The 15754-nt window shown below is 45.4% G+C and overlaps 1 protein-coding gene across 1 annotated transcript in view; it reads right to left on the reverse strand.

Annotated features, from left to right (window-relative positions):
* Positions 1-15754, reverse strand: part of LOC147109306 (uncharacterized) — a 159730-nt gene that overhangs the window by 26358 nt on the left and 117618 nt on the right. The window contains exons 4-6 of the mRNA XM_086003122.1: positions 15001-15108; positions 14704-14860; positions 11892-12061 (exon numbers count right to left, since the gene is read on the reverse strand). Coding sequence (XP_085859248.1) covers positions 11892-12061; positions 14704-14860; positions 15001-15108 — 435 coding nt within the window. The remainder of the gene's footprint in view (positions 1-11891; positions 12062-14703; positions 14861-15000; positions 15109-15754) is intronic.

Consider the following 15754-nt stretch of genomic DNA (forward strand, 5'->3'; position numbering starts at 1 on the left):
TGTGTGCTATTTTTAATGAATTGATTTGCACTGTTACATAAGAACATAAGAAATAGGAGCAGGAGTAGGCCATTTGGCCCTACGAGCCTGCTCCGCCATTCAATTAGATCATGGCTGATCTTCTACTTCATCTCCACTTTCCTGCACTATCCCCATATCCCTTGATTCCCTTAATATTCAAAAATCTATCGATCTCTGTCTTGAATGTACTCAACGACTGAGCCTCCACAGCCCTCTGGGGTAGAGAATTCCAAAGATTCACCACCCTCTGAGTGAAGGAATTTCTCCTCATCTCAGTCCTAAATGGCCGACCCCTTATTCTGAGACTGTGACCCCTGGTTCTAAACTCCCCAGCCAGGGGAAACATCCTCCCTGCATCGACCCTGTCAAGCCCTGTAAGAATTTTGTATGTTTCAATGAGATCGCCTCTCATTCTTCTAAACTCCAGAGAATATAGGCCTAGTCTACTCAAGCTAATTTCTAATACCTTTTTCTTGTGCTCACTGCAAATGTCAATTTCCCATGAACTGCAATTTCACCTTATGCATAAAATACCTGTTATAATCCCCGGTGTGGAGATGCCGGAGTTGGACTGGGGTGGACAAATGTAAGAAGTCACACAACACCAGGTTATAGTCCAACAGCTTTATTTGAAATCACAAGCTTTCGGAGCGCTGCTCCTTCTTCAGGTGAAGTGGAGAAATGCATAAAGACACAGCTTATATAGTCAGAGAATCATGTCAGATGTTTACAGGTAACCTTTCCAACTGCCATTTATCACACCTCGGCAGAGAGATAATCACAGCAGTCAAAGGTGTGAATGGTGTCCAAACAGGTCAGTCAGGGAAACATTACATCAAAGAACAATGAGGTGGGGTCACAAGAGGTCAAATATTGCAGATGCTGGGGTCTGTATGAAAAACAAAAAAAGACAAAAAACATTTTTTTTGGCTGGAAATCACAGCAGGTCCGGCCGCATCTGTGTAGAGAGAACAAGCCAATGTCGACTCGAGTCTGGATGACCCTGCATCAGGTGGGGTTACATGTAGCGTGACATGAACCCAAGATCTCGGTTGAGGCTGTCCTCATGGGTACGGAACTTGGCTATCAGTTTCTGCTCGATGATTTTGCGTTGTCGTGTGTCTCGAAGGCCACCTTGGAGAATGCTTACCCGAAGATCGGAGGCTGAATGTCCTTGACTGCTGAAGTGTTCCCCAACTGGGAGGGAACACTCCTGCCTGGTGATTGTTGCGCGGTGTCCGTTCATCAGTTGTCGCAGTGTCTGCATGGTCTCGCCGATGTACCATGCTCCGGGGCATCCTTTCCTGCAACGTATGAGGTAGACAACGTTGGCCGAGTCACATGAGTATGCACCATGTACCTGGTGGGTGGTGTCCTCACGTGTGATGATGGTATCTGTGTTGATGATCTGGCATGTCTTGCAGAGGTTGCTGTGGCAGGGTTGTGTGGTGTCGTGGTCGCTGTTCTCCTGAAAACTGGGTAATTTGCTGCGAACGATGGTCTGTTTGAGGTTAGGCGGCTGTTTGAAAGCGAGTAGTGGAGGCGTGGGGATGGCCTTAGCGAGGTGTTCGTCGTCATCGATGACATGTTGAAGGCTGCGAAGAACATGGCGTAGTTTCTCCGCTCCGGGGAAGTACTGGACGACGAAGGGTACTCTGTTGGTTGTGTCCCGTGTTTGTCTTCTGAGGAGGTCTATGCGATTTTTCGCTGTGGCCCGTCGGAACTGTCGATCGACGAGTCGAGCGTCATATCCCGTTCTTACAAGGGCGTCTTTCAGTGTCTGTAGGTGTCCATCGCGTTCCTCCTCGTCTGAGCAGATCCTGTGTATTCGCAGGGCTTGTCCATAGGGGATGGCTTCTTTAACGTGGTTAGGGTGGAAGCTGGAGAAGTGAAGCATCGTGAGGTTGTCCGTGGGCTTGCGGTAAAGTGAAGTGCTGAGGTGTCCGTCTTTGATGGAGCTTCGTGTGTCCAGGAATGAGACTGATTCTGAGGAGTAGTCCATGGTGAGTTTGATGGTGGGATGGAACTTGTTGATGTTATCGTGTAGTCTTTTCAGTGATTCTTCGCCGTGGGTCCATAGGAAGAAAATGTCGTCGATGTATCTGGTCTATAGCGTTAGTTGGAGATCCTGTGCAGCGAAGAAGTCTTGCTCGAACTTGTGCATGAAGATGTTTGCGTATTGGGGTGCGAATTTGGTCCCCATGGCTGTTCCGTGTGTTTGGGTAAAGAACTGGTTGTCGAAGGTGAAGACATTGTGGTCAAGGATGAAGCGGATGAGTTGGAGGATGGCGTCTGGAGATTGGCTGTTGTTGGTGTTGAGTACTGAGGCTGTCGCAGCGATGCCGTCATCGTGGGGGATACTGGTGTAGAGTGCCGAGACGTCCATCGTGGCGAGGAGTGTTCCTGGTTCAACTGGTCCATGGGTGCTGAGCTTCTGTAAGAAGTCTGTAGTGTCGCGACAGAAGCTGGGGGTTCCCTGTACGATGGGTTTCAGGATGCCCTCGACATATCCAGAGAGGTTCTCACACAGGGTTCCGTTGCCTGATGCGATAGGATGTCCAGGTGTGTTGGCTTTGTGTATCTTTGGGAGGTAGTAGAAGTCTCCCACGCGGGGAGTACGTGGAATGAGAGCATGTAGGATGCTCTGAAGGTCTGGATCGAAGGTTTTGATCAGTCTGTTGAGTTGGCGGGTGTGTTCTTTGGTCGGATCTGCGGGTAACTGTCTGTAGTGTTCCTGGTTGTCCAGTTGTCGGTATACTTCTTTGCAATAGTCCGTTCTGTTCTGTATGACGATGGCACCTCCTTTGTCTGCTGGTTTGATGACGATGTTGCGGTTGGTCTTGAGAGCGTGGATGGCGTTGCGTTGTGCTCGGGTGACATTCTGGACTGTCTTGTGAGTGCAGCTGATGAATCTGGCATTGATGCATCTCCTGACAGCTTGAGCATACATGTCAAGCTTAGGGCAGCGACCCTCCGGAGGGGTCCAATTTGACTCTTCCTTCTTCGGTTGCTGCACTGCGGATCCCTCTGTCTGCTGTTCCGGATCATTGATTGTCTCATTGGGTTCGCTGCTGACATCTTGGGATTTGTGGAAGAATTCCCGGAGCCTCATTCTCCTGATGAATTCCTCTGTGTCTGCCGCAAGACCGATGGGCCATCCACGCTCTCAAGACCAACCGCAACATCATCATCAAACCAGCAGACAAAGGAGGTGCCATCGTCATACAGAACAGAACGGACTATTGCAAAGAAGTATACCGACAACTGGACAACCAGGAACACTACAGACAGTTACCCGCAGATCCGACCAAAGAACACACCCGCCAACTCAACAGACTGATCAAAACCTTCGATCCAGACCTTCAAAGCATCCTACATGCTCTCATCCCACGTACTCCCCGCGTGGGAGACTTCTACTGCCTCCCAAAGATACACAAAGCCAACACACCTGGACGTCCTATCGCATCAGGCAACGGAACCCTGTGTGAGAACCTCTCTGGATATGTCGAGGGCATCCTGAAACCCATCGTACAGGGAACCCCCAGCTTCTGTCGCGACACTACAGACTTCTTACAGAAGCTCAGCACCCACGGATCAGTTGAACCAGGAACACTCCTCGCCACGATGGATGTCTCGGCACTCTACACCAGTATCCCCCACGATGACGGCATCGCTGCGACAGCCTCAGTACTCAACACCAACAACAGCCAATCGCCAGACGCCATCCTCCAACTCATCCGCTTCATCCTTGACCACAATGTCTTCACCTTCGACAACCAGTTCTTTACCCAAACACACGGAACAGCCATGGGGACCAAACTCGCACCCCAATACGCAAACATCTTCATGCACAAGTTCGAGCAAGACTTCTTCGCTGCACAGGATCTCCAACCAACGCTATAGACCAGATACATCGACGACATTTTCTTCCTATGGACCCACGGCGAAGAATCACTGAAAAGACTACACGATAACATCAACAAGTTCCATCCCACCATCAAACTCACCATGGACTACTCCTCAGAATCAGTCTCATTCCTGGACACACGAATCTCCATCAAAGACGGACACCTCAGCACTTCACTCTACCGCAAGCCCACGGACAACCTCACGATTCTTCACTTCTCCAGCTTCCACCCTAACCACGTTAAAGAAGCCATCCCCTATGGACAAGCCCTGCGAATACACAGGATCTGCTCAGACGAGGAGGAACGCGATGGACACCTACAGACACTGAAAGACGCCCTTGTAAGAACGGGATATGACGCTCGACTCGTCGATCGACAGTTCCGACGGGCCACAGCGAAAAATCGCATAGACCTCCTCAGAAGACAAACACGGGACACAACCAACAGAGTACCCTTCGTCGTCCAGTACTTCCCCGGAGCGGAGAAACTACGCCATGTTCTTCGCAGCCTTCAACATGTCATCGATGACGACGAACACCTCGCTAAGGCCATCCCCACGCCTCCACTACTCGCTTTCAAACAGCCGCCTAACCTCAAACAGACCATCGTTCGCAGCAAATTACCCAGTTTTCAGGAGAACAGCGACCACGACACCACACAACCCTGCCACAGCAACCTCTGCAAGACATGCCAGATCATCAACACAGATACCATCATCACACGTGAGGATACCACCCACCAGGTACATGGTACATACTCATGTGACTCGGCCAACGTTGTCTACCTCATACGTTGCAGGAAAGGATGCCCCGGAGCATGGTACATCGGCGAGACCATGCAGACACTGCGACAACGGATGAACGGACACCGCGCAACAATCACCAGGCAGGAGTGTTCCCTCCCAGTCGGGGAACACTTCAGCAGTCAAGGACATTCAGCCTCCGATCTTCGGGTAAGCATTCTCCAAGGTGGCCTTCGAGACACACGACAACGCAAAATCATCGAGCAGAAACTGATAGCCAAGTTCCGCACCCATGAGGACGGCCTCAACCGAGATCTTGGGTTCATGTCACGCTACATGTAACCCCACCTGATGCAGGGTCATCCAGACTCGAGTCGACATTGGCTTGTTCTCTCTACACAGATGCGGCCGGACCTGCTGTGATTTCCAGCCAAAAAAAATGTTTTTTGTCTGTTTTTTTGTTTTTCATACAGGCCCCAGCATCTGCAATATTTGACCCCTTGTGACCCCACCTCATTGTTCTTTGATGTAATGTTTCCCTGACTGACCTGTTTGGACACCATTCACACCTTTGACTGCTGTGATTATCTCTCTGCCGAGGTGTGATAAATGGCAGTTGGAAAGGTTACCTGTAAACATCTGACATGATTCTCTGACTATATAAGCTGTGTCTTTATGCATTTCTCCACTTCACCTGAAGAAGGAGCAGCGCTCCGAAAGCTTGTGATTTCAAATAAAGCTGTTGGACTATAACCTGGTGTTGTGTGACTTCTTACATTTGTTATAACCCCGGTACAGGATGAAAAATGAAACCTTCTATTAGAAGTGTATACAGCATAAGTAATACAGCCTATGCACTGTGCAAAAATTCTCCCTCAACTTCACTTTCAAATTCCCAACTGCCTAGCCTTTGGCGTTTTGTTCATCACGACATTTCTGCAGCTACTGATCTGCTCAATCACGCCGTCACCTCCACCTTTGTCCCCATTAAAACCATTACTCTCTCTCACCCTGGTCGTTCCCCTGGTATGGCCCTCATCTCCACTCCCTTAAGTCCAAGGGATGCAGACTTGAATGTTTATGGTGGACAACTGGTTTAGCCATTCATCGCCAGATCTGGTTGGATCACATAAAGCATTATCAGATCCGGCTCTCCTCTGCCAAAACTGCTCACTCTTCCAGGATCAGCCTCGAATGCAAAGATAACCCCCAACTTCTCTTCTCCGCTACAAATTGTCTTCTTAAACCACCCTGTTAGGAGAACAGGAGGGAGGGATTGCGGGTGGCAAGGACCTGCAGTAGTGCTGTAGAGCCAGGAGGAGCAATTATCCTGCCCTGGTTCCACATTAAGGAGTTTTATTAAAAGAATCACCTGTTTGTTGGCAACCATTTTTAAGCTGCAGCAGACTCCTGAAAACCTAACGAATTTCTCCATGGGATTCTTAAACAAGCGTTAAAATAACTGCCAAAAAAAGGCCCTGCGAATTTAGCAGTCACCCGAACTCACGCGCAGATCAGGCATGGGCCATGGCACTGCTAAATTTGGCATCATTCCACTCGTCTTAAAGCCCACAAAGGTATAGGCCTAGAAATCCAATAACAAGGGGAAACAGGCGATGCCACCCCGGGGCGAGGTTAACTCACGCCCGTAAAAAGAGCACAGACAGCACCGTTATTTTGGTGCTGCCAGCTGATTTAAATGATCAGAGCGCAGAAGCTACCATGCAACACGCTGTTTCAGGCGGTACGCTCAGCAGGAAGCCCAATGTAGCATCGCCATAGTATTCCTGGAGCGAGGCAGCATTGTTTTAAAGCTAGCCTGTCATTTTAGAAAGCAGTCTCGGGCCCTTAAAGGGGAACTGCCTTCTAAAAGGAAAAAAATAAATATCATTTAAAAATAGGCAGTCTTTAGCCCCTAGAGGTCAACTGCCTTCTGAAAAAAAACCATTAAAAGTAATTCCAAAATGGCAGTCTTCAGCTCTGCATGTAAAAAATGGTAAAAATGCTTCAGCACTAACACAAATGGCTCAACAAGCCAGGGAAAGGGCACCCAGGGTCTCGCACGCAGCACTCCAGCTTTGTGGGGGGGGGGGGGCAGTGGTCAACACTGGAAGAGAGGTCCTCTAGTCACAGGAGTAGCCAGGAGACCCTCCAGAAAGAAGGATGTGGGAGCAGATCGCCGAGGCCGTCACTGCCAACAATGTGTCCCCCCCACCACCTCCCGCCCCCTGTCATGACCTGGCTCCAGTGCTCAAAGAAGTTTCATGACCTCAGACCAATGGTCAAGGTCAGTGAATGCATCTTCAAAAGCCATCTCCTACCAACTACACTAGCCTCACACACTGCTCAATGCACGATCCCTCCCCCCCATCACTCACCTACCAACAATCTCTACGAAACATAAGAACATAAGAAATAGGAGCAGGAGTAGCCTGCTCCACCATTCAATAAGATCATGGCTGATCTTCTACCTCATCTCCACTTTCCTGCAATATCACCATAACCCTTGATTCCCTTAATATTCAAAAATCTATCGATATCTGTCTGGAATATACTCAACGACTGAGCCTCCACAGCTCTCTGGGCTAGAAAGTTCCAAAGATTCACCACCCTCTGAGTGAAGAAATTTCTCCTCATCTCAGTCCTAAATGGCTGACCTCTTATTCTGAGACTGTGACCCCTGGATTTAGACTCCCCAGGCAGGGGAAACATCCTCCCTGCATCTACCCTGTCAAGCCCTGTAAGAATTTTGTATGTTTCAATGAGATCACCTCTCATTCTTTTAAACTCCAGAGAATATAGGCCTAGTCTACTCAATCTGTCCTCATACGGCAATCCCCCCATCCCAGGAAACAGTCTGGTGAACCTTTGTTGCACTTCCTCCTTCCTTAGGTAAGGAGACCAAAACTGTACACAATACTCCAGGTGTGGTCTCACCAAGGCCCTATATAATTGCAGTAAGAAGTCTTTACTCTTATACTCAAATCCTCTTGTTATAAAGGCCAACATACCATTTACATTCCTAATTGCTTGCTGTACCTGCATGTTAACTTTCAGTGATTCGTGTACAAGGACACCCAGGTCCCTCTGAACACCAACATTTTCCAATCTCTCACCATTTAAAAAATACTCTGCTTTTCTATTTTTTCTACCAAAGTGGACAACTTCACATTTCTCCACATTATATTCCATTTGCCATGTTCTTGCCCACTCACTTAGCCTGTCTATATCCCCTTGAAGCCTCCTTGCATCCCCCTCACAACTTACATTCCCACCAGCTTTGTATTGACAGCAAACATGGATATATTACTTTTGGTCCCCTCATCCAAATCATTGATGTAGATTGTGAATAGCAGAGGCCCAAGCACTGATCCTTGCGGTACCCCACTAGTTACAGCCTGCCAACCCGAAAATGACCCATTTATTCCTACTCTCTGTTTCCTGTCCATTAACCAATCCTCAATCCATGCTAGTATATTACCCCCAATCCCATGAGCCCTAATTTTGTTTAATAACCTCTGTGTGGCATCTTATCGAATGCCTTCTGAAAATCCAAATACATCACATCCACTGGCTCCTCCTTATCTATTCTGCTAGTTACAACCTCAAAAAACTCCAACAGATTTGTCAAATACGATTTCCCTTTCATAAATCCGTGTTAACTCTGCCCAATGCTATTATTATTTTCTAAGTGCCCTGTTACCACGTCCTTAATAATAGATTCTAGCATTTTCCCTACTATTGATGTCAGGCTAACTGGTCTGTAGTTCCCCGTTTTCTCTCTCCCTCCTTTCTTAAATAGTGGGGTTACATTTGCTACCTTCCAATCTGTGGGAACCATTCCAGAATCTATGGAATTTTGGAAAATGACAACGAATGCACAGAAAGCACACCTCACGTTCCTAGCTTCACCTCATCCCCTTGGAGGATACGGTGCTGGCCATTCTTGGCAGGGGCATGGCTGTGCACTTGGCTAGCAGCAGGGCTGAAAGAATACAAGATGCTGGTATCCTCATACGTTATCCTCCTTCTTACATCCCACTTTCCCCTCATCCCACAATCTATTCTGATGTACAAGCTGCGCATGGTATAAGCATGCAGCTCTTGCTTTTCCCGCCCTCCTCTCACCACAGCCCTACCCTTGTGCCTTCCTCATTTCAGACACCCAAGAAATTCAGCCTGACCAGCCAATGGTTGACCAAGAAGAGGGAGAGGAGAGTGAAGAAGAAGAAGAAACACCGTCACTCGATTTCACACACCCAACCACCAACTCCTCGAGGTCGTCCAGCAAAGCCATCTGCAGTGTCCCTCACTGAAAGTCAGCAGCCTTCCACCAGCCATGCTGCAGCTACTGGGGTAGCACTGTGTGATATTAGTAGGATAGGCAAAGACACACACAAGGCATCCACTAAGGGAATGCACAAGGGTGATTAGTTGATTTCTTGATGTCATATTGGATGCATATATGGATAAAGTTGGATTGGAAAGTTTACTTTGTGGTGGCTTTTATTTCTGCATTGTGGCCCAGAGGATGCTGTGGTGGTCAATAACAGAGGGAAGGTAAGTTATGGGACTAATGTTGAAAAGGGAATTAGGGTTTCTGTCACTGGTAGCACAGGTCGATGATTCCATTTCGGATATCCCGGCCAGAAAGGGGCTGTCTAGGTTGCATCCTTCCTTCCACTTCCTCCTCTTCTGCTTCTTCCTCCTCTTCTGCTTCTTCCTCTTCTGCATCTTCCTCTTCCCTCTGCGAGCAGCTTGTCCCCTTTGCTGCCTCTGCTTCATCTCCATGTGCCCCCCAGGACTGTGAGCAAGTGGTCTTCTCAGAGGAAAAATTCTGTGGATGCTGGAAATCTGAAAGAAAAGCAGAAAATGCTGGAAATACTCAGCAGGTCAGGCAGCATCTTGACCTGAAACATTCACTCTGTTTTTCACTCCATGGATGCTGCCTGACCTGCTGAGTTTTCTAGCATTTTCTGTCTTCTCGGAGGCCTTCCTTTACCATCCAAAGCCTTGCAAACATCCAGCAGCATTCCCTGCATACTTTATAACAACTTTTAAATGTATTGCACCAAGCCACTACTTCAATAAAATATAAAAATCACAGTCCAAAAGCTGAAATCTAAACTTACCTGAAAGATGTGTGTGTCCCTTTAAGAGGCACTGACAGAATCTCTGCAGGGCTGCTTCATTCGTGTTTTCTGTGCGTATTTAGGACAGGGCGTTACAGAGTGTGATAACGTCCAAAATAGTAGTTGTGGCATCAAATGAGGCGTTGCAGCTGATTGAAGTCACGATCAGCTTATTTAAATTTGAGAGGCCAGCGCTGTCAACAGCAGCGCTATGGCCCTCACCAAAATAGCGGGCGGAAGCAAGCTGGCCACCATTTTTTCAACAAAACCAGCCCTAACAGCCGGCGCTACAACAGGGAATTTCTAGGCCATTGACTTTCTCCCCCATAAAGTCCCAATAGCAAATGGAAAAAGACAATGCGGTAAGGCAAAAAAATAGGAAAAAAGTTGCCAGAAAGTACACAAAGTAAATACTGCAAGCATTCAAACTAAATTTACTTCAGCAAAAATGAACACTTCTCTTTAAGAATAGAAGCCCCAAAATGGCCAAATTGGCCTGCCAGAAATTGCCCATTTTACATAGGTGGTGAGAGCCAGTGGTTTTTTTGGAGTTGAAGGGGAGATTAGGGGCTAGAAATTCGTGGCCTTAGTGCCACTCCGAAGTGCTAAAATGACAGCCGCCACTCTTTCTCCAGCTGCTGGTAGTTCCCACGGCGGCCGCCGTTTTCGTACTTACCTTTGCGCTGCCGGTAACTGGCAGCGCCATGCTGGACAAAATGGCGGCGTTGTGACGTAAATTGGCGTGCAACACCAACTTTACATCACAAGCACAAACTTTGACCCGAGCGCTGAATTCAGCGCTGGGTCCTAAGCATGCCAAGTTAACTTGGCATGCAAGCAGGCTGACAGTGGCAATGTCTGCACCTCTTAAAGGGACATACACATCATTCAGGTAAGTGGATTTAAGGTTTTGGACTAGATTTTTTTAATTTTATTGAAGTAGTGGCTTGCTGCAATAGATGTGAAAAGTTTTTAAGTGTGTAGGGATTGCGGTTGGACGCTTGCAAGGGCTTAGATGGTAAATGAAGGCCTTTGAGAAGACAAAACATGCTGCAAATATTCAGCAGGTCACGCAACATCTGTGGAGAGAAAAACAGAGTTAACATCTCAGGTCGAGATGCTGCCTGACCAGCTGAGTATTTCCAGCATTTTGTACTGTCATTTCACATTTACAGCATCTGCTTGCAGAGGAAAGAGGAAGGCACAGAAGAGGAAGAAGCAGACAAGGGGGAATCAGACAGAAGGATGCATCCCAGACAGTCCCTTGGTGGTCGGGATATCTGGGATGGAATCATCCGCCTGCGGTCCCAGTGACCACAACCCCAATTCCCTTTTCAACATTAGCCCCACACTGGCAACTTTGCTGGCCAAAACAAATTTCTCCCGCTAGGTGCCTTAAATAAATTTGACATGCCTAATAATGCACGTCACATGCACTTGTCCTCTGCTCCCTGGAGCTGGCCTATGATATTATAGCATAATGTGCTCTTTGGGCAATTAGCAGACTTAATCATATGCACTACCTTTGTCCATTCAGTAACATGTCATTGCAGAGTCTCCCCATTGTAGGATATGGAGAATGGCTGTGGAATTAGGATTAAATAGATATAGCTGCCATTATTAAAAAATAATTGTGAAGCAGGCTAGATAGACTGAATGGCCTACTACTGTTCCTATGCTCCGAAACCAAAAGATGGTGCTAAATGTCAGGTTTTGTCTGAAGGTAATAAGCAGTTACTACTACAGAGATCTGTTCTGCTGAAGAGGTTTCATCTCTCGTCATCTTCTGGAAGCCTGAACCTAAAAAGTCCACCCATCCTCTAATCGATTACATTCAGGATAAATAATGAACCATGGTGAAAGAGTGAGAGTGGAAATTAAATGGTAATCTTTTTCACACAGTGAATGTGCTGTTTACATTACTACTTCACATTCCTCTCCTCTCATTGTCTAACCTACCCAGTAATACCTATATTAAAAATTGCCAACAGAATATACTTAACGATATTGTTTGAAGTAAGTTCCTAAGAAAATAACACTAGCAGTACAGGTAGTGAATATTTGATTTCTTACAGAAAGTAAACCTACCACAATAGGCTTGATTCCTTTTACTTCAACTGCCTCAGATCCTATATCACTGGGTATTGTTCGTTTTAGGCAGTATTGCATTTTGTATGGTTCTGAGTACTGCAAAATCTTGAGTGCGTCTTCATATCTGACATTATCAAAATAAATTGTAGCACTGATAAGTTGATCACCTGATGGAAAACAAAATCATAAATTTTGTTATATAGTGATCAGATCCTGAAATGAATTAAAAGCTTTCAGTATCTTTGGCAAGCTTCCTTAATTAAGGTATTATCTAGTACAATAAACGTTACAGCATTTGACACAAGTAAAATTGAAAAAAAACATACTTTCAGTGGAAAATATGAATGGGAATTATGTTGTAACCTCTGAAGGTGTTAAAATATGATTTTGTTTTTACAAGTAGTAGAAATATATAATAATGGTGCCTATGTGTTAGCTTGGCTCAGTTAGTAGCACTCTTGCCTCTGACTCAGAAGATAGTGGGTTCAAGCCCCATTCCAGGACTTGAGTACATAATTTAGGCTGACACTTCAGTGCAGTACTGAGGGAGTACTGCATTGTCAGAGGTGCCATTTTTTGGATGAGACCTTAAGCCAAGGCCCTGCCTGCCTATTCAGGTGGATGTAGAAGATCCTGTGGCACTGTTCAAAGAAGAGAAAGGAATCCTCTCAGTGCCTTCCCACTAATGCTCCTTCAACCACTACCAATAACAAATCCACTGGTCATTCATCAAGATATGCTGTACACAAACTGGCTGTCATGCTTGTGTTTTTTGTTGTTGCATTTATTGCCCATTCCCAGCTGCCCTGAGAAGGTGGTGGTGGGCCTTCGGTATATTTGGAGCATGAGTAGAAACCCATTGTTAGTCAAGCAACTTAACCTAATGTAATATTGCTGTGACAGAGTCGGTATTGTTTGTTTCCTTGGCCTAAAAGTTCAAAGGGATCTTTGATTTCCGTTGAGTAGATTTGTTGATTTAAATTGAAGATGGTTTAATTGATATAAAGAGCGGTTTTCTTTGATGTAATGAACTGGTTTATTCTTTTACAAAAAATTGCATAAATGCAAGATGTTTAGATCTCGCTATGGAACAAGACATTATTTTAAAGAACCAGAATGAAGCAATCTAATCAAATTCCTGTTGGGGTTAGTTTGGACTTTACTTCAGTCCTTCTTTCTATAATACTTGTGTTAGAATATTGTTTCTCTGTGATTTAGTGGCTATGAACCGTATCTGCATACAAATTAATATTAAGGGATCTGTTACAGTTTGACGATTTTTAGCAATTGCTTCTCTTCCAATGTTCCACCAGCTGTAAATAGACCTTGGTCTCCTACAATGCATAAGCAGGCCCCTTTTTCTATATTTTGGGCCTGCAGAGCTGCATCTGGAGGGGTAACAATTACTCGACTTACAGTAATCTATTAACTGGATTTAACACAGTTATATAGCATGCTTTCAAATTCTAGTCCAGTAACATAACCACTATGCTACCGTACCCCTATGATAAGCAAAAGGAACGCGGCCTGATTTTTCTCCTCTCTAGCCCAGGGAAACTGAGGTCAATTTTTAGTACTCCAGCTGAAATCAGCTAACTCAGCACAGACTAAGTATCAAACATGGTATCTTCCTGTGTCAGCTGTGACTCAGGGGGTAGCACTCTCGCTTCTGAGTCAGAAGTTTGTGGGTTCAAGTCCCACTCCAGAGACTTGAGCACAAAAATCTAGGCTGACACTCCAGTGCAGTGCTGAGGGAGTGCTGCACTGTTGGAGGTGCCGACTTTTGGCTGAGACGTTAAACCAAGGCCCTGTCTGCCCTCTAAGTGGACATAAAAGATCCCATGGCACTATTTCGACAAAGAGCTGGGGAGTTATCCCCGGTGTCCTGGCCAATATTTATCCCTCAATCAACATAACAAAAACAGATTACCTGGTCATTATCACATTACTGTTTATGGGAGCTTGCTGTGCGCAAATTGGCTGCCATGTTTCCTACATTACAACAGTGACTATACTTCAACATTACTTCATTGGCTGTAAAGCGCTTTGGGGTGTCTGGTGATCGTGAAAGGCGTTATATAAATGCAGGTCTTTCTTTTTTTCTTTTTCTTGGTCTGTAGGCCTGACTACCACTGTGTAGCTATTAGATGAGCACCTTAATTCTTCTGGTTTTAAACTTTTATACAATATTCAGTGAACATCTGGATATATATTTCATATATATGAAGGGATGTAACCTGTCACCCCTGATCCTCTCTAACTTTTACCGCTGCACAATAGAGAGCATCCTGACGAATTGTATCACAGTATGGTATGGCAGCTGTAGCTACTATGACCGGAAAGCCCTGCAGCGGGTAGTCAAAACTGCCCAACGTATTACCGGCACCCGGCTACCGACCATAGAGCACATATACCAGAAACGCTGTTTACGGAGGTCACGGACCATCATCAAAGACCCTACCCACCCCAGCCACAGTCTGTTCGCCCTCCTGCCATCTGGGAGACACTACAGATGCATTCGCACCCGTACGACCAGATTTAGGAACAGCTTCTTTCCCAGGGCTGTCATCCTACTGAACTCCACAAATAAACTCTAAAGCCTGCACATCTGCCAATGCACTTTATTATGGTTATGGTTATGTTTATGTTAATGTATTACAAGCCAAATGCATGTTGAATGTTTAAATGTCTTAATCTAAATGTACACTCTCGGGAGCCGCAAGCCTACATTTCGTTGTACTGCACTTGTGCACTAACAATGACAATAAAGTTGATTATGATTATGATTATGATATATTTCATGTTTTACCTTCTCTCATGCTTAGACGTTTTTCAGCAGGAGACTCTTTCAGAACATGTTTAATAAATATGCCCTTCTTTTCTCCACTTTTAACACTGAAACCACTTGCACCTATTTCAGCCTCTGTGTTCACAATCACTTCTACAACATCCTTTTCCTTTTCTTCCTGGAAAGAAATGTGAAAAAAAATGTAAATCCCTGTAAACGATGCAGCAGATAATTTTCATTTTTTTTTTGTTCCATTTGTCTCCACATTAAACAAATGCTTTGAAAATCTTAGACAGCAAAAGAAATATTTAAGCCTACCACTTTGTGACTCATGTTTGCAGGTAATTGTTTCTTTGGCAAATTTTCTAAATCTTTCTTGTGGTCTGTGATGTCGCCAAATGCCTCATGTGATATCTCCTCCGGCACCTGCACAAGAGAATTCAGTAACTAGTTGCAATGAGAGAGAATCTTTAAGTCGTTCACCATGAAACTTATTAGAACTTACATTTAAGTAAATCTGATGACCAGTGTTAAACAATACTGTAGATGGAAGGTTTCTTTTCCCTGTGGACACGTTAGTCTTCAGTTAGCTTGAATAGGTTGAACTTACTCAAATTGTTGTTGAGATGTCAGAAAAATACCACAAATTATACACAACTTGTGTTGTTAACTTATGCGCCTTGAATTTTTACAGATTGCTCAATTTAAATATGTAAGTTTCAAATAACCATCAAATGTCAGCTGTGGCTCAGTCTTGCATCTGAGTCAGAAGCTTGTTCGTTAAAGCTCCACTCCAGACACTTGAGCAAATAATCGAGGCTTTACTGTAGTACTGAGGGAATGCTGCACTGTCTTTCAGATGAGACATTACACTAAGGCCCCATGAATGTAAAAGAGCCCATGACACTAAAAGTGCTTCATTGGCTGTAAAGCACTTTGGGACAGCCTGAGGTCGTGAAAGGTGCTGTATAAATGTAAGTCTTTCTTTTTTTACTACTCAAAGAAGACCAGGGTAGTTCTCCTGGTCAATATTTATCCTTCAACCAACATCACTAAAATAGATTATCTGGTA

This window comes from Somniosus microcephalus, chromosome 12, assembly GCF_052327205.1.
Source record: "Somniosus microcephalus isolate GS21.2 chromosome 12, FLI_Smic_1.0, whole genome shotgun sequence".
NCBI lineage: Eukaryota > Metazoa > Chordata > Chondrichthyes > Squaliformes > Somniosidae > Somniosus > Somniosus microcephalus.